The following is a 21,628-nucleotide window of genomic DNA, read 5'->3' on the forward strand; positions in this document are numbered from 1 at the left end:
AAGAATACTACTTAATTAATTAGCAGCTCATTTGCATGAGGTGGCATGTTATTAAAGTTGTGCTGCTGCAAGTAGGGCTGTGACAAGGTGTGAGCTGACAGCTTTTCAAATAAAAAGTCTTTTCAAGGAATGATCTCCTGAACTGGCAGCTTTGTTCTAAACGAGCCTCTCATGCAGTAATAAATTAAAGACATGGGGCTGCTGATTAGGCTCTGCATGGTGCCTCTGCCACCCTCCCTGCCTCATCCTGCACGAGCAGCTCTGCACGAGGCTGGAGGGAGGCAGAAGGAAATAAAGGCCTGGAGCAGGAAAGAACCTCTCCAGTGGCAATTTCTCTCAGGGGTTTGTCCTGTCTGGATGTCTGAGCTGCTGCTTCACCCCAACAACTGGCTCCTTCCCCTCCAGAGCCCTGCAGAAAGGCAGCAAGGGATCCTCCTCCCGATCTCTTTCCTTGTGGGAATGGAAGAGCTCTGTTGATGGAAGAAACGTTCTGGAATCTCTTCTCCTGGCAGATCCAACATTGGGGGTGCCCCCACACAGACAATGTGGGGCAGGGAGGCTGGGGCCCCCTGCCTGCCCCTGCTCAGGTGCTGCCCACCTTACCTGCCCACCCTGCTCCCCTCTGCCCACCCCTGGAATTCCAAGGAATAAGCCCAGGCCCAGCTGCACAGAAAGGAGAGCAGAGATCCTGCCAGGGAGGAATTGTCTGAGCCGAGGGCAATTGAATCCATTGGGAAAGGCAGGCTCCAGGTGAGGGGGGAGCTGTGTGACCCTCCTGGGGGGCAGGAGGAGCTGGGGGAGTGTTGGGATGATCCCACCAGGGCCTGAATGCAGACTGCGTGCAGACTTTCTCCACAGGGTTTTGCAAGGGCACCCCCAGCAGTGATTAGTGAGAGTATTTAATGTTCAGTCGGACAGTGTGAGTCGGGAGAAGATGGATTTTCTCCTCCCCCAGGGAGCAGAGCTGCTCTCAGGAGCTGCTTTGCTCCCAGCCTGACAGCGCCGTGAGCTCCATCCATGGAGGCTTTGGGGCAAAGACAGAGGTGATGCCCCCTGTGACAGAACCATTCTGTCCTAAAATGGGAGAAATGCACAAAGAAAATGTGACAGGAGAGAAAGAGCCTGGGAGATGAGGGAGCCTGCAGGTAATGAAGTTAATTGGATATGCTGATTTGAATGGAACGTGCATGTAAGGTTTGTCATTAGCTTTCTCATGGACACATCTGTGATTTAAGGGAAGGATACCTAATGGGATTCCTGTTGCACTTGAATTCCAAGGGGAGAATTCCCCAGTCCCATTCCTGCTGCTCCTGCCTGCAGGGAATGCTGGGCTTCTCCCCAGGATGGGGACACGGTGAGGGATCCTGCTGGGGCCTGGGGCCCTGGCGCTCCTGTGTTAGCAAATTCAGATCCCACACGTGGGGTGGACTCGCTGAGGATCCTCAGAACCCCGCACACCCCTCTGGGTTTAGTAATGACCTGGAATTGGGTCCAGCCCAGCTGTCAGCAGGGGGGAACTTTACTCCCAGAATTTCACAGAGGGCCTGAAAAGCTCTCTTGGAAACTTTTTGGGTAATAATTGGCAGTTCCAGTTGTGGATTCTCCCATCCTGGAGGTTGCTGTGGGGGTCAGAGGATGCAGGACCAGGAGAATCACAAAGCACAGCTTTTCACTTCACTGCCATGACAGAAATCAGCAAGTTCAGGCAGTGCCTGCTGCTCCTGACCCTGGGAATCCTCTCAGGAGCCCCTCCACTGCCTCCCTGGCTCTTTCCACATGGAAGCCCAAAGTGCTTTGGGGCCCATCAGGCACCTGCAGGGGTGGGGAGAAGCTGCAGCTCTGCAGGAGTTAATGGGTGGCCTTGCTGCAGGACCCAGGCTGGGGAATCAGCCCCCTCATGCACCGACTTATTCAGCTGGGTTTTTTTTTCTGGCATCAGGAATTCCATCATGAGTCAGCCTGGTGGAAACACCCCTAATGAAAACAGACAGGTAATTTAATCATGGAAAGTTCCTGCAAAGAGATTCGATGTCTTCTAATGGGAGCCTGCTGGGAGGGAAGGCAGAGATATCCCAGCACCGGCACTGCCTGGGCACAGCACCCGAGGGCACCTTTCCTTCACGAGCTGTGCTGGAGCTTCATGTCAGATTAGATCCTTGAGTGGCTCCTACACGGCCACATCCCGGTGCCACAATGTGGTATTTTGCTAATCTCTGCTGATAAAGCCCAGCTTAGCCTGCAGCTGCATTGTGGGGGTATTAGAGAGCTCAGTGTGAGCCAGGCTCTGCAGGGCTGCAGCACCCTGCACCCAGCACATCCTGCTCCTCCAGCGGGGCTGCCGATGGCCCTGCCAGCAGGGATGAGTTTGGATTTGCAGATTATGTCATTAGGCACTTCTCAGGAGAGATTTGTAAACATCCAGCGGGGGGGAAGGGCTGGACGTGGCCCAGGCAGCTCCTCGGGTTCCTGTCCGAGTGTGGCAGCCCGCGGTGTGTCCTCCTGGGCTCTGCTGTCCCTCTGATCCATGTTTCCAGCTCGCTCAGGTGCCTCTTCCCACACCTGTGCTCCACCCATGCCCACCCTGCTTCCCTCTGTGCCCCTCTCTTAACCCTCCCCACGTCCATCACCCTGTCAGGAGAGGAGACAGGCAGGGAGAGGGAAGGGACAGAACCAAACAGGGCCCCTGGAGCCCCGTCCCTGTGCTCTCCTCTCCCGTCCCTGTGCTCCCCTCTCCCGTCCCTGTGCTCTCCTCCCCCAGGGCCGTGCCAGACGAGCCCTGGATTTGGGATGAGCCCGGAGGTGCAGGGCTGGTCTCACGCCCTGCTCCAGGGACAGCTCAGGAGCTGTCAGGCCCCAGGAGGGCACCCATACGTGAGGCAGAGGAATTATTTCCCTCTCCAAACGTCAACAAGAAGCTTCCTGCTGCGTGAGATGATCCCTTTCTTCTTCCTCGGCCACAGGAATCATCGCTCTTCTCTGACATCATCATTTGTTGCCATGGAAACCGAGCCCTGAGCAAGAGATGCAGTGGAGCATCCCCGTGTCAGTGGGTGCCCCTCGGCCTGGACTGTGGGCAGGGGGCTCTGGGGGCTCTGGGGGTTCAACACCCACCCAGGGAGGGGGGCAGGGGACTCTGCTGTCCCCTCATCGTGTCCCCTGGGCCACCTCACGGTGACAGAGTCCCTGAGAGCCCCTGGGCTGCTCCCTGTGGGGGCAGGAGGGCACAGGCAGTGCCCAGCACCCCGAGCTGTGCCCCAAAACTCCATTCCAGGCACCAAGGCCCATCCAAGCTCCCATTCCAGGCACAGCTCCAAGCCCTCAGCCGGGCTGGAGGAGCCGCCGGGCACTCCAGCCCAGAGCTGCAATTCCCAGTTGGAATTGGTCTGCACCAGGCTTGTCCAGTGGTATCTCTCTTTATTAGCCCTGTCTGACCTCATTACTAGAAAGAAGCTCAATTTAACGAGCTGCCGGTGCCCTGAGGGAACTCTGGAAAACAGTTGTTTTTCACAAAGGCTGCTGATCCTTCATGTCCGGCGCTTCCATTCCCGTCTGGCCATTAATCAGGCATGGTGCTGGCTGTGGAGCCCTGACAGCCCCGCGTTCCTGCTCTTTATTCCTCAGGTGATTTCTGTCCCTGCTGCAGGCTGGTGACTCAGGTGGCAGCACCCAGTAAGGCACTGGGCTCATACTGGTGTGAATCTGCCTCTAATTCCTGGTATTTCACGGGCGCTGTGACCATCCTAATTCTCACAGGTGGAATTAAAGCAGGATTTGACCTTCTGCCTTTTGGGGGATTTTGCTTTCTGAAAATTCAGGGCTTTCGAGGCAGGTTTGGGCTGGCAGCTTAATCCTGCCAGAGGCTCATGTGCCTGACTGTGGATGTTCAACAGACCACTCACATTCCCACCTGATGTTCTTTTATAGCACTGAACACTCGGGAGGAAAAGGGAAAAAGAGAGAAATCCAGAAAATAAATGTGTTTGTGTGCACCCAACATGTCTGTACATGGCAGGAGGCACCGGGGCTCCTTCCAAGGGGAGGATTTATTCGGAGAGGGTGCAGGGGAGCAGCTCTGCTCTCCCAGTGTGATCTCCCGGTATTTCCAGCTGGGGTGGCACCTCTGGGATAAGGGGTTATCCTAGAGCCGCGTTCCCTCTCCTGGATGGGCAGCAGGCGCATCCTGGCACATCCCGACAATTCCCGGCTCATCCCCGACAATTCCCGGCTCATTCCCGGCAATTCCCGGCTCATTCCCGGCAATTCCCCGACAATTCCCGGCTCATTCCCGGCAATTCCCGGCACATTCCCGGCCTATTCCAGGCACATTCCCGGCTTATCCCCGGCAATTCCCGGCTCATTCCCGGCTCATTCCCAGCACATCCCGGTTTATCCCCGGCAATTCCCGGCACATTCCCGGCTTATTCCCGGCACATTCCCGGCTTATCCCCGGCAGTTCCCGGCTCATCCGCGGCTCCCCGGCCCAGCAGCGCGGTCGCTTCCAGCCCGTGGCTCCCCCAGCCCCGCACACGCCGCGCTCCCATCCCGCGGCTCTCCAAACACGCAGATCCTGGTGGGAAAGACAATGTAAAGAGTTTGTTTATCCTGCTCCCCTCCCCGCGCACAGCCCCCGAGGCCATCAATTATTAACTTGGGTAAGAGAAGGAGTTTCCTCCACGGCAGCGGCTGCTGGCAGGGATGGGGCTTGTCACAGCCCGGGCAGGTTTTCCTGCGGGAGCAGGGAGGTGTTTTGGAGGGATGGAGGGATGCTTGGACCGTGTGGTGCTGTGCCAGAGCTCTGCCCGCTCAGCACAACGGGCTGGGCTGGCCTCGCCTCGCTGGATCCTGCAGACAGGAAAGTGGCAGCAGCATCTCCAGGTTTTAAGCGGGGATGATGCTCCAGGAGGATTCTGCGGCAGGAAGAGGTGATGGAGATTATCCAACTGTCATTCTATAGGTGTCTAGAGAATTAAAAAATACCTCTGCAGTATCTTGGCTTTGCTGTCGGCTGTAGAGTTTTGTGGTCTCCTTTCAGGTTTATTTTAGAGAGAATCTTAAAAGTTTACAATTTTCCTTCCCCCTGGATGGTCAATCATGGCTCACTGGCAGTCTCTGTGCTCACCATGCAACCACAAAACTCTCATTATTTCTCCTGGATTGGAGAAATCACAGTGGTTGCAGTGGAGACGGAACCTTTGCTCCAGCTCCTGCTCCCACACTTCCTCTGCTCTGTCTGCAGTTCAGAGCTGAGATTTTTAGATTCATTCCTTTTCCTACCTTCTCCTAACCCCCAAAACAAAGGCAGAATTTGGCAGCTGCGAGGTGCCCTCTAACCCGTGTGTGTTTTCTGCTGCAGATCCGGGCGGACGGGCCGCCCCAGGGCGGGATCCAGTACGAGGTGGTGCCGGTGTTCAAGGACGGCAGCCCGGTGCTGCGGGACATGGCCTTCTCCAGCGACCACAAGTACCTGTACGTCATGTCAGAGCGCCAGGTGAGTGCTGCTGCCCTGCCCTGCCCGGGGATTCCAGCTCCCTCCCCTCAGCAGCGTGCTCTGGAGCTCAGCCCCGAGGTGCTGGATGGGGACAGGGCTTGGAGAGCCAGGGGAGCTCGGGTTGTTCTGCCCCTGAGCAGAGGTTGGCATCAGTGCTGGGGGGAGAGCTGAAGCTGCTTGTCCCTGGCTGGAAGTGATGGGAACTGGGCTGGTTTGGGGCTCAGAGCTGCCCCTGCCTCGGTCCTGAGCTGCAGGGATTCCTTGGTTATAAAGTCATTTAAAAGCAGGGAAAAAATGTTTGAGAAGAGGGCAAAGTCTTCTCCCTGCTGAAAGCCTGAAGTGAGTGAATCCCTGAGGCTGAGGAAGGCATTTTGTGCTTGTTGGAGACACTCAGGGACAGACACTTGCATGAGCAGCCCCAAATTTCAGATCCCATCCAGCTCGGGCTGGGATTAGATGGCAATAATGAGGATCTGTGCAAACTTTGCAATTGAATTATTTAATTCAAATGTCAATGCTTGGTCACTTTGTGCAGGAGCCACGTGCTGCCCATGCTCCCAGCAGGAAGGAAAGGGCCCAGTGTGGCTCTCAAACAGTTGAGGAACTGTTTTCATTAGGAGCAAAGTCCAGGGGGAATGCCTCTAACTCATCTTTCATGAGGCAAGAGCGTCTTAATATTCATCAAAGCACTAATTTGCTTAATTGTGAAACAAAAAGATGTGAAGAGAATTAGCAAATAATAGAATATTCCTGGAACATTAATTCCATTTTCAGCCACGGCTCTGCCTTGGGGAGACTCCAGGAGCTGGGGGCTGTTGCTTCTCATTCCTTGCAGGGTTTGCCACAGGATTTGCCTGTTGCCCTTGCAGCAATGCGTGCTCTGGGTCCCAAAATCCCAGCACCTGATGCATATGGATCCTGTCAGCTCCTGTGACCCCAGTGCCCCCATCTTGCAATGTGATAGGCCAGCAAAGTGCAGCCAAGATGATATTTTTCCCTGGTTCTCTATAAAGGAGGCTGATGATTGAAAAGGGGTCAGCAGCAAGAGGAGGAGGGAGGTCCAGCAGCTCCAGAGGGCTGAGGCTGTAAATGGTGGGAGGTGCCCTCAGAAGGACCGAGAATATACAGCAAAAAACAGCCTCTGAAGGCTGGAAATGGAGAACAAACCGAAATTTGCCACAGCAGAATGCCACAGGGAGCAGCTGCTCCTAGCAGGGCTGTGCTGCAGTTAACGTGGGGGGAGGATTGTCCAGAGCTGGGGTTTGATGTCTGAGACAGAAGCAGGCCAGTGCCTGTGTCCACACACAGCCCTTGAGAATGGCTGGGGGGGTAGAATTCACCTGGGGAAGGTGTTGGGGTTTGTGGAACTCACCTGGGGAAGGTGCTGGGGTTTGTGGAATTTACCTGGGGATGGTGCTGGGGTTTGTGGAATTTACCTGGGGAAGGTGCTGGGGTTTGTGGAATTTACCTGGGGAAGGTGCTGGGGTTTGTGGAATTTACCTGGGGAAGGTGTTGGAGATTTGTGCAATTCTCCTGGGGAAGGTGCTGGGGGTTGTGGAACTCACCTGGGGAAGGTGCTGGAGTTTGTGCAATTCACCTGGGGAAGGTGCTCCCCAATAGCTGCTGGCACCTCCTGAGCACCTCTGGGCATGGGGACAGCCCTGGGACAGCCCTGGGATGGGCTCTGGGGGCAACCCCAGGGCTGTGGGGATGGAGATGTAGAGCTGGAGACGTGGGGATGGAGGTGTGGGGATGGAGCTGTGGGGATGGAGCTCTGGGGATGGAGCTGTGGGGATGGAGCTCTGGGGATGGAGCTGTGGGGATGGAGCTCTGGGGATGGAGCTGTGGGAATGGAGCTCTGGGGATGGAGCTGTGGGGATGTGGGGATGGAGCTGTGGGGATGGAGCTCTGGGGATGGAGCTGTGGGGATGGAGCTGTGGGGATGGAGCTGTGGGGATGGAGCTCTGGGGATGGAGCTCTGGGGATGGAGCTCTGGGGATGGAGCTCTGGGGATGGAGCTCTGGGGATGCTTCCCACAAAGGATGGAGGGAGCTCCTCGGCACGGAGCCCAGCTCCCTTCTGTGCAGGCAGCAGCCAGGACCAGCTTTGTGCAGAACTGCAGGGAAAAGAGCCTCTCCCTGCTCAGATCTGGAGCTGTGGCTGCAGGCACAGCCCTTCCCCATCCCCTGGCTCCTGTCCCAGCCCTGTCTGTGCTTTGCTCCAGTTTTTTCCTCCCTCTTTTTTTGAGCTCTCCCTGAGCCTTTCATGTCTCACTGCCAACTCCTTCCAAAGCAGAATATTTGACATTTGATTTCACTCCCACAAAGCACAGAAGCAACAGTTGCACAGCCCAATCCGGGGGAGAGAGGAATAAAGAAACTTTGCTTCCAGGCACTGGGAGCTCTTGAACCACTCGGTTTAAGGGTGGTTATTAGGAGCCTTCAGGTTCCTTTCACACAGCACCTGGTTTCAAACACTCAGAGGGGAAAGGAGAAGTGGTTCTGACACTATTTAAAGCAGGAATTCATTTCTCAGTGTTGGTGGAGCAAACAAAGCCCATTTCTGCACACAAGCTGAGCAAGGCTTGGGGAGAGCTGGATGGAGATGGAGATGATGATGATGATGGAGATGATGAAGATTGAGATGGGTGGCATTGCAGGAGCTTTGTGGGGTTCCAGGGTGGGAATAGCACTGGGTCTGGTGGGTGCTGGCAGAGTTACTCTCCCCAACATGCCAGTTTGTGGGTCCTGTCCCCAAATTCCGCATGGGTTCTGTGGTGGGGGGACCAGCAGGGTCACCGTAAGGGGACCCTGGCTCTTCTCAGCCACTCAGCATGAGCTGCTTCATTTTTCACAGACAAATTCAATTAACAGCTTCTATCAGGAAAAAAAATACAGAAGCACACATAAAATAAAATATTGACGTGGAATTGGTCACGTTGCTGCTTCACTGGTGAGATGTGGGGTGCACCCAGGGCTGATCAAACAGCAGGTGAAGGGTTAATGGCAATGTTTGACAAATGTCGGCCACCAACGCCCCCTGATTTGAAAATTCCCATTTTGTCACAGAGTCTGTCACAGAGCCCACACCAACAACCCCTGCACGTGCAGAAAATCTTCTCTGCTTTCTCCCTCCCAGAGGGAAGGGCTGCTGGTGCTGAGGAGAAGTGGCTCTGTAATTCAGCCCAGGAGCATTAATTGTCTGCGTGTCAGCAGGGCAGTTGGGTTTTCTCAGTGTCTGGAAGCTCCAACTCCATCAATCCTGTGGGATGAGGGTGCTTTGATGGCCCCAAGGCTGCAGGAGCCCTTCTGCTCCCCCAGGCAGCCCAGCCCACCCTGGCAGGGCTGTGGGCATTATGTAAGCATCAGCAAAACTGGGGCCAAAGATTTTCGCAGCTCCTGACAGAAGAAGGAATTTGGCTATTTTTAAGGCAGGAGTGAGAGGAGCTCAATCAAACCCAGGGCAGGGATTGCTGGCTCCAAAAGATTTCACCACCTAATCAAGGGCTGCAGACGTGGGATGTAAATCAGCAGGATGGAAATGCTGGCTGGAAGGAAGATGCTGGTGTTAGTGGTGAGGAAAACATCCCAGGAGGGCCCTTTCCACCCCAGCCTGTGCTTCAGGGGCTCCTGGCAGGTGAGAGCTGCAGGGGCAGAGGAGCTGGTGCTGAGCAAGCTCTCCCTCTGCCCTCACTGCCTCTTCCCTGCCTGAAAACAACCGTGCCAACACGAATTTTCCCTTCCTTATTTCCCAGCTCTTGATCCCTCAGCTGTTGGTGCTCCTCAGGTGAAACCTCCACGTGGGGTGCTGGGGGGAACAGCAGCACCTTCCTCACCAGGCACTGCCCAGGGTGCTGGAAGTGCAAAATTCACCTTGCAGAAACATCCTCCACAATTCCTGCACCTTCCATGGGCTCAGGAGCTGCTGCCAGCCCAGCTGGGCTCACACCACGGCTCATTCAGCCACGGGGGAGGATTGCCCTCTGCTTTTCTGAGGAGGGGAACAGAGCAGCCTCCTGCTCTGGCTGGGAGCCTCAGCATTCCCCAGGCAGAGAGAAGAGCCCAGAACCACCACGAGAATGCCAACGAGCACAGCAGAGCTCTGAGGGAGCCCCTGCTGCTCCAGCAGTGCTGGATGTGCCCACCGGGGCTTTGGAGGGCACAGGTTTGTGTTCTTTGAGGGAATCAGAGAACCACGGAACGGTTTGGGTCGGATCTTAGAGCTCATCTCATTCACCCCAGGTTGCTCCAAGCCCTGTCCAAACTGGCTTTGAGCTCTGCAGGGATGGGGCAGCCACAGCTCCTCGTTTATTCCCAGACCTGTTGGTTTTCCACTGACTGAATTCCCCCCTCATGCTCCACATCCATCACTGTGTCTTTAGGTAAAGAAATTGTCTTTTAGTCTGCTCTGGGAGCAGTGAAATATTTGCTTTGCAAGTGCCCCTGTGCCAGGAGCTGCAGCTCTCCAGGGATGATTTGTTGTGCATTCCCCTGTCCTGTAACCCCCAGAGGCTTCAGTCCTGTGCAAACTGCTTTGCTTTGGGCTGAACTTTCTGGATGCTGAGGGAGGGGGAGGCAGACAGGAGCTGCCCAGATGATTTAGGAGAGGTTGGATTGGAGTGAGAGCTGAGAAAAACAGGGGAACCCTTCAGTCCTGGAGTAGCAGGGCCGTAAATACCCATGCTGTCCTGAAGAGAACTGAGAAAACACAATAAAAAATGCACGAGATGTGGATAAAAGGGTCTGGAGCCATCAAGAGGGAAAAAACGAACTGATTAAATTTTGAACTACATTATCTGCTAGCTGGACAGGCAGTTAGCTGGACATCATCTCAGCAAACTTTGAACACTGGCACAGGGAGAAGGGCTCGGCTGGATCCCACCAGAAGTGTCCAAAATCCTCTCTCCCGTGGGCTCCTCCACCTGCTCATGCTGATCCCATGGGCTGGGACAGAGAGGGAGCTGGGGTGGGCACAGGAGCCCCTGGAGGAAGGGCTGTGCCCCTGGGGTGTGTGCTCCTCCTCCACCCTCCTAAAATTCCCAACTCTTTTTTCCCCTTCCCTCCCCGCGCTCAATTAGGAATAATTAAGAAATTCCACTAAAAACTTGTCTGCGCTCATTAACAACACCTCGCTGGCAGGGAGGATGTGTTAATTACCATGGATTGCCCAAAAAGCCGAGCCCAGGCAGGTGGGACAGCCTGCTGGCTCCTGCTGCCAGCACATTTGTCAGCCCTGCTGGGCTCACCTGCTCTGGCCACGCTGGCCCCAGTGCCTCCCCCAGCCCCCAGGGATGTCTGTCCAGACCCAAAATAAATGCGGGCAGCTCAGGGCAGAAGCCTTTGAGGTGAGGAATCCTTGGAGAACGAACTTTGCGGGAAGAAGGGCTGGGAGAGGCGGCGGTGTGAGCGGGGGGTCAGTGGGTTTGTTTTTCCTGGCGGAGTTAGATCGCAGACATTGCTCGTGTGGTTGTTCCTTTCAAGTGCTGCCTGCCTTTGCCTGCAGTTTGTTTGTTTTGCTTTGGTTTTTCTTTGTATTAGGGCTGTTTCTTCCTCTGCCAGTCACAGCCACAGGGTTCCTATGAGTTTGCTTCAGCATTTGCTTCCCTTTCCAATTCCTCCTTTTCCACAGACCCATTGTTTTATTTCCAGGCCAGCCACCACAGTCCTGAGGTATTTCTAGAATTTCCCTTATGTGCACATTCAGAGGCACAGAGCCTCAGCTCCCCAGGGCTGTGGGGTCTGTAAAGGGACCTGGGACATCCCCAGGAGCTGGGGGCAGCTCTGATGTCCCTCCAGATTTGGTGTCACCACCCCTGCTCCATCCTGAAAGAAGCTGAGTTCATGGATTCCCAGAATTTTTTTGGGTTGGAAAGGACCTTAAAGCTCATCCACTGGAAATGGACAGGGACATCTCCCAGTGTCCCAGGCTGTCCAGAGCTTCATCCAGCTCTGTGGGTGATGCTGATGTTCAAGGCTGGGCTTGGAATGCTGTAGGATTTCCTGTCTGGAAGGACAGACAGACCCAGGTCTTCCTTACCAGCAGTAAAAGGAGAGAGCCGTGTTCCCAGGGGGAAAAGGCCTTGAAGGAGAAATCTGAAATATCACACTCAGTGCTCAGCTATGAAATTTAAATTTGGATTCTTTTTTCCCCTTTAAAGTTGCCCTCTTCCCCCATCCCCATGCTCCTGGAATAGTTTGTGTCCCCGTCAGATGAGTTTGGGGGTACTGAGCCAGCGAGGCTGGGAATTGCTCACATCAGGCACCAGCAGAAAGGAAACATAACTCACAATATGCTGAGGGCAGCTCTGAAATTGCACAAATTATTCTATTTTATACTTTAATTAGTTTGAATTAGCAATGGGAATAGATGCATAAAATGATCCAGCGAAGGGTGAAATGGAAAAAGGGCTGCGGTGTGGAGGAACGCTTTCTTGTGGTGTGCAGGAGCTGCTCCTGCTGGATCCAGGCCCTGGGAGGAACTGCCTCACCCCTGGAAGTGCTTTTCTCACCCCTGGCAGTGTCCCAGGCCAGGCTGGACAGGGTTTGCAGCACCCTGGAAGGTGGCATGGTGGCACTGGAATGTGACCCCATGGCAGGGGTGGCACTGGAAGGGGTTTAAGATCCTTTCCAACCCAAACCATTCCTGGGTCTGACTCTGCCAAGTTCAAGCTCTGTCCTGCAGTGCTTCCCTTGGATCAGGTTTGGCCTGGCCTCTTCAAAAGCCTGGGACAATGTGGCACTTTGCTGGTGGCTGTCTGGGCTGGGGGAGCAGCTGAGAGCCCCCCCAGCATTGCCCTCTCCAGGCTTCCAGCTCCTGCTTGGACTCAATCTGAGGCTCAAAGGGGAAGAAGGATTTAAGAGAGTTCAAACCCACCCTGACTCTTAAAGCCTTTGCCTTTTTTCTCCTTTTCCCCTGAAGGTTCTGAAAAATGCCCCCAGATGAGGTGGAACTTGACTCAAGCTCCTGCAGGTTCCAGACAGGTTGAAAATTATGGATGTGCCCCAGGGAAAGTGGCTGGAATAGTCTTGCAAGCTGGGACTAAATATAAAAGTTAAGGCTGGTTGTAAAGCAGAAAAAACCCAACTTTTTGTGAGGTTTGCTCTTGCTCTCCCTCCTCCTCCTCCTTTGGAAAAACATTTCCCATTATAACTTTGCTGTGGCAAAATGTGTTGATATTTTCTGGAGCGTGGCTCTGGAGGGAGGGACGGGGATTTCTCAGGGACGTTCCTGGAGAGCACATTCAGCATCCCAAATGGAAATCCTGAGCACCAGCCCTGGGGCAGAGCCTGCCTTTCTAAACAAGAACCCTTCTGGCCTCGGGAGTCTCTCCATCCCCAAGGTCCCTCCAGCCCCATCCCCGTGCTGTTCCAAGGAGCCACTTGATAACTGTGGCATTTCTGCCTGATGCTGGGGAGGGGAGGGAGCTCCATCAATAATCCTGTATTTATTTGAGCAGCGAGCAGGAATGTGCCTGGCAGACTAAACACTGCCTGCTCCCCCTGCCCCAGCCCTGCCCAGGGCCCTGCCAAGAGTGCTGGGGGCCAGACAGAGAGGGGGAGCAGCAATCCTGGCCTGGAGCTTTCTGTGTGGGTGTTAAAGAAATTATTTTTATTGTAATCAAGCTTGGAACGTGCTGCTCACACAGGGGGATTGTTGTTTTCCCTCTTTATTTTCCCTCTGCCTTTTCCACTGGTTTATCTGCAGCAGCCCCCACCAGGCTGGGAACGTCTTGCTCTCCACTCCCAGATTTGGGAGAAGGAGCAGTAATATCACTTTTTAGATCAGGATTGAAGCGTAGAGATGCTGTGTGACCTGTCCTAAGTCACACAGGAAATCTGGGAAAGCCCCCAGACCCTCAGTCCCACAGCCAAGAGCCATTCCTCACTCCACTGCTGTCCAGGTCTTCTCCCCCGAGGAGAAGGAGGGAAGAGGAGGCACTGGGCGTGGTTTGCAGTGCCAGGTTGTTTATAAAGACCCCATAAACCCGTGCATCACCTTCCCAGCTTCAACTATTGCTGTGCACTCCTCGGAGTGAGCCTTTAGGATGGATAAATGTCCATGAAAAGTTTATCCCAGTGCACCAAATCCCCTTGGGAGCTGCAGCAAACGCCCCAGTGCCTGTCCCTGAGGGGAGGATGGTGTGCTGGGCACCAGGGCTGGCTCCTGGGGAGCTGGGGGAGCTCCTTCCCTCCCTGCAGAGCAGCTGAAGTGGCCGTGGGTGTTTTCCAGGTTGGCTGAGCAGGGGCTGCTCCTCACTGGCAGCCCTGCAGGTGCAGAGCAGCTCTGGTGTGAGTGCTGCTGCCAAGCTACACCTGGCAGTGTTTATAGACTCTGGGCTCTTCTTCTCCCCACCCTGGGAGCCTCCTCTCTTTCCTCCAAACCTCCTTGAGCTCTGGAAGAGCCAAACTGCTGGCTTTGATGGCAAAAAAGTAAAGCTCAGGAGGGTTTGCTGTTCCTGCCTGGGAGCCCAAATTTCACAGAGCATCCCCAGGGCTCTGCCCCTTCCCAGAACAGCATCCCTCATCCCAGCTGCAGACCAAGCAGGGCAGAGAATTTGGGGCTTAAAGCTGTACTGAGGGCTCGTCCAGCAGGTTTGTGCTGTGCTTGCAAAGGGAGCAGAGAGACAGGAGCACTGCACAGCCCACTGTGCTGCCAGGCGGGCCTGTGTTAGGGAGAAATGGGAGAGCTGGGTGTTTTCTCCTCTCAGGAGGCAGGAAAAGGCTGTGTTTGCTGTCCCTGCAGCCCAGAGGAGCTGGCACTGGTGTGCTGGAAGCTGGCACAGGAACTCTGCTTTATCTGGCCTTCAGATGGAGCAAAATATTGTTCCAAATGTGCATTGCTGAGGTCAGGGCAGCATGGAGGTCAGGGAGGAGCAGGGGGGAGGTTTTCAGGGAGCTGTTTCTCACACTGCGCCGGGTCTGGATGGGTTTGGGGGTATTTAAAGGCACAAACTCCCTGCTGAAGTTGTGCCACCAGCAGCAGGGACACATTGCCTCCTCCCCTCCTCCCTGGCTCCACTTCAGAGCGTGTCTCTCCCGTTTCTCCTGCAGCACACATTTATTTATCTGCTCCGTGCCCTTCTGGCTGTTTGATTTGTGTTGGTGTTCCCTTTCAAACAGGCTGAGTGCAGAGCAGGAGCTGCTGGGCAGGGCAGCACGTGGGGCTGCAGGACCTGCAGAGCCCACCCTGGGTTGGCAGGGCTCCAGAGATGCTTTCAAATAACTGAATTAAAAGATCCTCTAGGAACCCCATCCCAGCAGAGGAGGAATAGGGAGGTTTGGGGAGGGAGAGGGACAAAAAGGAGCCCAGGCACTGAGGGGCTCTCAGCTGCTGAGATGGCTGGAGAAGCTGGGGCTGGTGGAGGTGGAATGAGATGAGCTTTATTGTCCTTTCCAAGCCAAACCATTCCAGGATTCCCTGATTCTCAGGCTCTCAGAGGCAGGGATGTGCCTTTTGCTTCGTTAGTGACACCCTTAACGACCCTGCCATGGCCTCCAGAGCCACATCAAAACCAAACTGGCCCAAATCCCTGGAGACTGAGGGCAGGATTTGGTCAGGGTTTCTGCCTGCCTGGCTGGTTGGGCAGTCCCTGGAGCTGATTCCCCCCAATCTGCTGGAGCTAGGACAGCACTCAGCACTGGGATCAGAGATTTTCCTTTGCCTCCTGCCCTTGTTTTGGGCTTTTCCCCAATCCATTTAAGTGACTCACAACTATCAGTGCCTTGGGTGCTATTAACACCTCACTAAGAACTGGATCTAAGTATTTTTATTTTCGTTTTCTTTGTGGAGGAAGCAGGGGAAGGCCGGGGTTTAACAATAACTCCTCCCTGTGTGGCTGGGCCTTGGAGCAGACAGCGCTGCCCACAAAAACAATTTGCTCAAAATCCATCCAAAAAGAGCTGACCACACTTTTATTTGGAGAAGCTGTGCCAGAAACAGCATTCCCGTGCCTGCAGAGAGGAGAGTGCAGGCTCCAGGCAGTCAAAAACAAGCTGGATTTTTCCATTTTAGGCCTTTGCGTGGTCCAGGCTGGTGGCCTGGGCTCCTGCTCGTCCCTGGCACCTCGTCCAAGCAGGATGCTGGAGGAAGTGTTGGATTTGTGGGAGAAATGTCCCTGAGAGGCAGCAGCAGGGGATGGGGGCTGGGTTTAGGCTTTGTTTTGGGGGATGCAGTGATCCAGAACAGCAGATCCCACCCAAAAAGGACCTGAGCCCTCAAAGGAAATAAGGGGATCACAGAATTACAGAATTCCCCGAGCTGGGAGGCACCCACAGGGGTCACTGAGTCCTGGCCCTGCACAGGACACCCCAAAACCCCACCCCGTGCCTGAGAGCGGTGTCCAAACGCCGAGTTTTGGTTATTTTGGGGGTATTTTAAGCCACGAGCAGGATTCTGAAGCTGTAGCACCAGAATGTGGGGTTGTGCGTGGGGTTGTGCGTGGGGTTTTGTGTGGGGTCTGTGTGGGTGTGTGTGGGTCTGTGTAGGGGTCTGTGTGTGTTTCTGTGGGTTTTGTGTGGGTTTGTGCAGGGTTTATGTGGGTTTTGTGTGGGTTTCTGTGGGTTTTGTGTGTGTTTGTGTGTGGTTTTGTGTGGGGTTTGCGTGGGGCTTGTGTGGAGTCTGTGTGGGATTTGTGGGGGTTTTCTGTGGGGTTCGTGTGGATTTTGTGTGGGTTTGTGCAGGGTTTATGTGGGTTTTGTGTGGGTTTGTGTGTGTTTCTGTGGGTTTGTGTAGGGGTTTTGTGTGGGGTTTGCGTGGGGCCTGTGCGGAGTCTGCGTGGGATTTGTGGGGTTGTCTGTGGGGTTTTCTGTGGGTTTTGTGTGGGGTTTCTGTGGGTTTCTGTGGGTTTTGTGTAGGTTTCTGTGGGTTTTGTGTAGGTTTCTGTGGGTTTTGTGTGGGTTTGTGTGGGTTTTGTGTGGGTTTGTGTAGGTTTGTGTGGGTTTTGTGTGGGTTTGTGAGGTCAGCCCGACGGCAGCGGTGTCACAGCACTGCAGATGGGGACACGAGGCACAGGAGGCCCCTCCTGAGCTCCCCGTGGTTATTGTCTTTGGGTGCAGAGCAGGACGGGCAGGCTCCAGGCTGGGCTCTGTAAATCTCGTTAGAAAGCCATTCCCAGCTAATGAAACCCTGGGAGAGAGGGATTTGGCTCCCCAGCCCTCAGCCTTGCAGCAGAGGCTGGAATAAATCCATCTCCACTTGTGTGTGGGCTGCTCTGCCCTCTCCCCCAGCACAGGGGGAGCAGCCCCAGCTCAGCAGCGCTTGGTGCACCTCAATAATTCTGGGTGAAAATTATCTTCTCTTTCACAAAAAAAAAGAAAAAAAAAAAAAAAAGGCAAAAGCCAAAATAAAACCTGCCACAAAAAGCCTCACCTGGCCTTTAATCCTTGTGCAGGAAGGGAGAGCAGCCATGTAAATAATTCTGCCTCTCCTGCAGCCTGCTGGGCTCTGGGTATTAACGCCAGGGGCTGGAGGTGTTGGGGAAGGCTGGAGAGAGGAGGGATTTGGGATAAATGCACCTCAGCTCGGCTGTTTGTGTAGCTGGGATATGCCTGCCCCAGCAACGGGTCCCACTGGGGTCATGTTTGTTTGGCTGCTCCTTTATTGCTCTAAGTGTGAATTTAGCAGCTCCTACTGGGTGAAATACGATTGTCTCTGTGCTCCACGGCCAGGCTGGGCTTTGCTGAGGTTCTGAGCGCAGCTGCTGCAATATTTGGGTTTATTAACACCCAGACAAGGCAGACACACAGCCCTGGGCTCAGCTGCTGGATCTGTGCCCAGATTTGTCCCTTCTCTGCAGGTTTGGGGTGCTTTGGGCACCCGGGGCTGGCTGCCATCCCCATCCCTGCAGAGATCCCTGATCCCTCCTGTCTCAGCCCGTCCTTGTGCTGGGCCTTCTCCTCCCTGCAGGCAGGGATTGCTCTGCTCTCTGCTTTTTCTTGATTTATCTGCTTTTCCCTCACCCATCTTGCCTTTCTCACCTCTGTTTATCCACATATCCATATATCTATCTCTCTATATATTTATCCAACAACTGAGATGCAAATCCAGCAGTGCAGAGGCATCCAGGCCCATCTGGGACAGCACAGGCTGCTGGAAATATTGCCATAGCTTTGCATTCCCTGTCCCCCTGCCTGTCCCAAAGAACACAGGGGTATCCTCTGTGTGTAATGAAGTCTCTGAAAGGTTGAACAATATTTCTTTTCTGCCTCTAACTAATCTTTTTTAATGCTTGACAGCCTCATGTTCTGTAATTTAATGCATTTTATTTAGAAAATAACATTTAGTGCCACTTTGGATTTCCAATTATTCTTCAATCGGACTTTGAGGGCCTGATGTCTTTGTCACTTGGATGTGTGCAAGAGATGGCAACATCAGAGCAGACAACAGCAAATTATTTCCACTACTGATTACTAGGCTTGGGAGGAAAATATGCAGGGACAAATTTAGTCTCAGCATAAATGTATGAAAATGAGTTAAATCATTGCAGCAGCAGCAGCTTTGTGCCGTGGCTCGGCGTGGATGGGGAGAACCTGGCTCATCCTGCAGCACCAGGGAATCTTTGGGAGCAAGGAAAGCCTCCAAGGAATGGGAGCTGCAGTGTCCCAGCTGGATCTGTCTGTGGTGCTCAGGATGGGCTTTGAGGGCTTTGCTGACCCCTCCCGTGCAGGGGGAAAAGCCTCCCCAGTAAACCCATCATAAACCCCCAGATTACTGGTGGCCAAAGGAGGAGCTGCCTGCTCCCACCTCGTGGGTGCCCTTCGTGCTCGGAGAGGACTCAGGGGTTTGATCTGGAGCTGTCAGGGCAGGTTTAGGTTGGATTTTAGGGAAAGTTCTTTCCCAGAGAGTGCTGGGCACGGCCCTGAGGCTGCCAGAGCTCCAGGAGTGTTTGGAAAATGCCTCCAGGGATGCCCAGGGTGGGATTTGGGGTGTCTGTGCAGGGACAGGGCTTGGAATTGATCCTTGTGGGTCCCTTCAGCTCAGGCTGATCCAGGATCCTCTGATCCTTTTCCTGCCTGCAGTGGAATTCCACAGCCTGGGAATCCAGAGAGAGAAGCAGGATGCCCCTGTTGGTGTAAATCTGCTCTTGGAGTCTAAACCATCCCTCCAGGGCTCCTCTTTAGCCTTGAGACAAGTCTGGCACCTTATCACAGGCTGAGATGCCCAAGGTCACCGTGGGCAGGGCCAGCCCAGCTCTGTCTTCCCTGGGAAAAGCAAACTGCCTCGTCAGAGTAGTAAACTGGGAGAATCCAATGAACTTCTCAGTCTCCAATGCGAACAAAGTGTTAAAATTCAGCCCAAACTGACTTGGTGTGCACAGGGGAGAGGGAGGATCACCTCAGAATGATCAAACCTTGTGTTCTGACAGCTCTCAGTGCTCCCTGGGTTTGTTGTGGCCCTGAAGCTTGGCTGTGTTGTCTCCTGAGATGTTTCCTTGGTCTCACTGACGTGTCCATGGGTGGGGACAGACCCATGTCCTACACCCAGCCACTCTGGGCTCCTTCTGTGGGGAAAAGGGCTTAGAGCTCATTTTCCTCCAGAACTCAGGAGTTTGGGATATGCTTAGGACAGCTCGTTCCTCACGCTGCCTGTCAGGTTCCTAAATTATTTTTGACAGCCGTGTGTAATGATATACAAATGGGAAAGTGATGGAGTAGCAGAAAATTGACTGGCAAGGACAGCGTGATGGAGTTGGAGAGCAATCCCTGCTAAAAAGCCGGGGAGACTGCAGAGTGCTCCTGGAGCAAACAGCAAGCAGGGCCCTCGCCAGGCTGTGGAAGCAGCAATGATACCAGTCTGTGACATTTAAAGCTACTTAGGGCACTCAAATGCTTTGGCTTTTCAAGGCTCTGTAAAATTACACAAACCTGCCATGTTCCTCGCAGGTTTCTGCAGTGTTTGAAGAGCCCTGAATGGTTCAGAAATGGGGAACTGAGGGTTGCTCGTGTTCCTGCCCTGTGTGCAGCAAGCCTTTGTGGCTGTGCAGAAGGTTTGAGCAGGGTCTGTGCTGAATGTCCCTGGCATTGTCACAGAGCTCACTTGGGAAGGCAGCGTCCCGTGGGATGTGGGCTCTGAGGGATGAACCCTGCAGCTCTGCCAGCCAGGATTCATGGAATCCTAGAGTGTGGAAGGCATCCAAAAGGATCATCCAGTCCAAATCCTGCACAGACACCCCAAAATCCCACCCTGTGCATCTCTGGGGGCATTTTCCAAACACTCCTGGAGCTCTGGCAGCCTCGGGGCCGTGCCCATTCCCTGGGGAGCCTTGGCAGTGCCCAGCACTGGTCACCCACTCTGGGATGTGGGATGCTGTGCTGGAAAAGCAGAGGGAAACGGGCACTGAGGGGCTGGATGGCATCATTTGGTGCCCAGCCCCTTCCCTGGGCAGAGCTGCAGCTCAGTAATCCTGCCAGGCACACGCGAGGTGCGGGCAGAGCGAGGCTGGGCCATTGAAGCCATGCCTGCGTGTGCCAAGAAAACAAACAGAAAGGGCCAGTCAAAGCTTTTCAGTGTCACTGACACCCTGGGACGTGCCAGAGCCGGGAACAAAGGTGGCATTGAGGCACAGCACAGCCTGGGAGGCTGCTGGGAGCGGGCAGATGCGGGGCTGTGCCCACCCTGCTGCCCACGGCCACTGGGACACGGTGGGTGGCAGGACATGGCCTGGGCCAGCTCCTCAGCAAGGAGGGCAAACAAAACGTGGCCTCCACGTCCCCCTGAGTGCCAGGGGTGGCAGGTGGCCAGGCACCGAGGGGGCTCTGTAGGGACAGCAGAATGTTCCTGCTCCCTGCCAGGCACAAGGCAAAGGCAGTTCCGAGGTGAGGTGGCAGGGGATGGGTGGCTTTGGGACACTGGGCTGGACACAGAGTGCTGCCAGAGATTCGGGGCACACCTTGCCTGTGTGCCCTCCAAAAGTGCCAGGCAGGGAGCTTCATCCCAGCAGGCTGTGGGGATGGGATGGGCACTGCCACCCAGTGCTCCACTGCAGCGCCCTGCCTCACCCGTGAGCTCGGGTGATGTTCCCTTGCTGCTGGCAGCAGCTGTGCTGTGTGAGCACACGGGCCTGCTCCAGGACAGCTCCTCTGTCACTGCTCTTCCTGCAGGGCTGCAGCTCCCCTGTCCCTCCTGTTCCTTGCAGGGCTGCAGTTCCTGTCACTCCTGTTCCTGCACAGCTGCAGCTCCCCTGTCACTCCTGTTCCTGCAGGGCTGCAGCTCCCCTGTCACTCCTGTTCCTGCACGGCTGCAGCTCCTCTGTCACTCCTGTTCCTGCAGGGCTGCAGTTCCTGTCACTCCTGTTCCTGCAGGGCTGCAGCTCCCCTGTCACTCCTGTTCCTGCAGGGCTGCAGCTCCTCTGTCACTCCTGTTCCTGCACAGCTGCAGCTCCTCTGTCACTCCTGTTCCTGCACAGCTGCAGCTCCCCTGTCACTCCTGTTCCTGCAGGGCTGCAGCTCCTCTGTCACTCCAGACACACCAGATCCAGGACACACACCCTGCATTGGGGACAGCCAGGGTGATCCCATCCTGTGGCTTCAGCTGCTTTGCTGCAACATAGGAAAGCAAGGGTTAAGCTCAGGGCCCCTCAGGAGAGAGGGAAATAACCCCAGGGACCCCCGGGTCCCTCGCTGCGCTCCAGCTGCCTCCGTGCATGTGCTGCTCATTTTTCATCCTGAACACAGCTGCCGCCAGCAGCTCTGTCCTACCCCTGTTCCTGCCAGTTTTATGAGCAGAGAATAAAGAGGGGGAGCACACAAACCACCGAGGTTCATCTGCCAATTGTCATGCTGCCGGGGCAGCAGGGACCGAGCCGTGGCAGGCACCTTTTCATTAGCAGCATTCTTTATTCATCCCCCACAAGCTGCTCTCCCTTTCAGAGGAGGGGACCTGCTGCTGCTCGGGTTTTTATCAGGGTTTGGCCCTGATTAGCTGGGTGGGATGGGAGGAGCTGCCTTCCCTGGGATCTCTCCGGGCTGCAGGGATCGATGCCATCAGCACCGGGAGCTGGCAGAGCCCCAGGGCTGCCCCTTTTCCTTCAGCTGGATAATTAGGAGCTCTGGAGAGGGGGAAGAGAGGTCACACGTGGAGTGGGACCATTAACCCCGTCCCTTGCCAGCCACCCTGCAGAGAAACGCCCTTGGAGCAGCTGCT

The 21,628-nt window shown here is 54.9% G+C and overlaps 1 protein-coding gene across 3 annotated transcripts in view; it reads left to right on the top strand.

Moving 5' to 3' along the window:
- The window catches only part of PLXNA2 (plexin A2), a 138,929-nt gene that overhangs the window by 43,265 nt on the left and 74,036 nt on the right, over positions 1-21,628 (top strand). For all 3 annotated transcript variants that reach the window (XM_041466980.1, XM_041466974.1, XM_041466988.1), the window contains exon 4: positions 5,354-5,488. In XM_041466980.1, coding sequence (XP_041322914.1) covers positions 5,354-5,488 — 135 coding nt within the window. The remainder of the gene's footprint in view (positions 1-5,353; positions 5,489-21,628) is intronic.

This window comes from Pyrgilauda ruficollis, unplaced genomic scaffold, assembly GCF_017590135.1.
Source record: "Pyrgilauda ruficollis isolate IOZ18807 unplaced genomic scaffold, ASM1759013v1 scaffold100, whole genome shotgun sequence".
Lineage (NCBI taxonomy): Eukaryota > Metazoa > Chordata > Aves > Passeriformes > Passeridae > Pyrgilauda > Pyrgilauda ruficollis.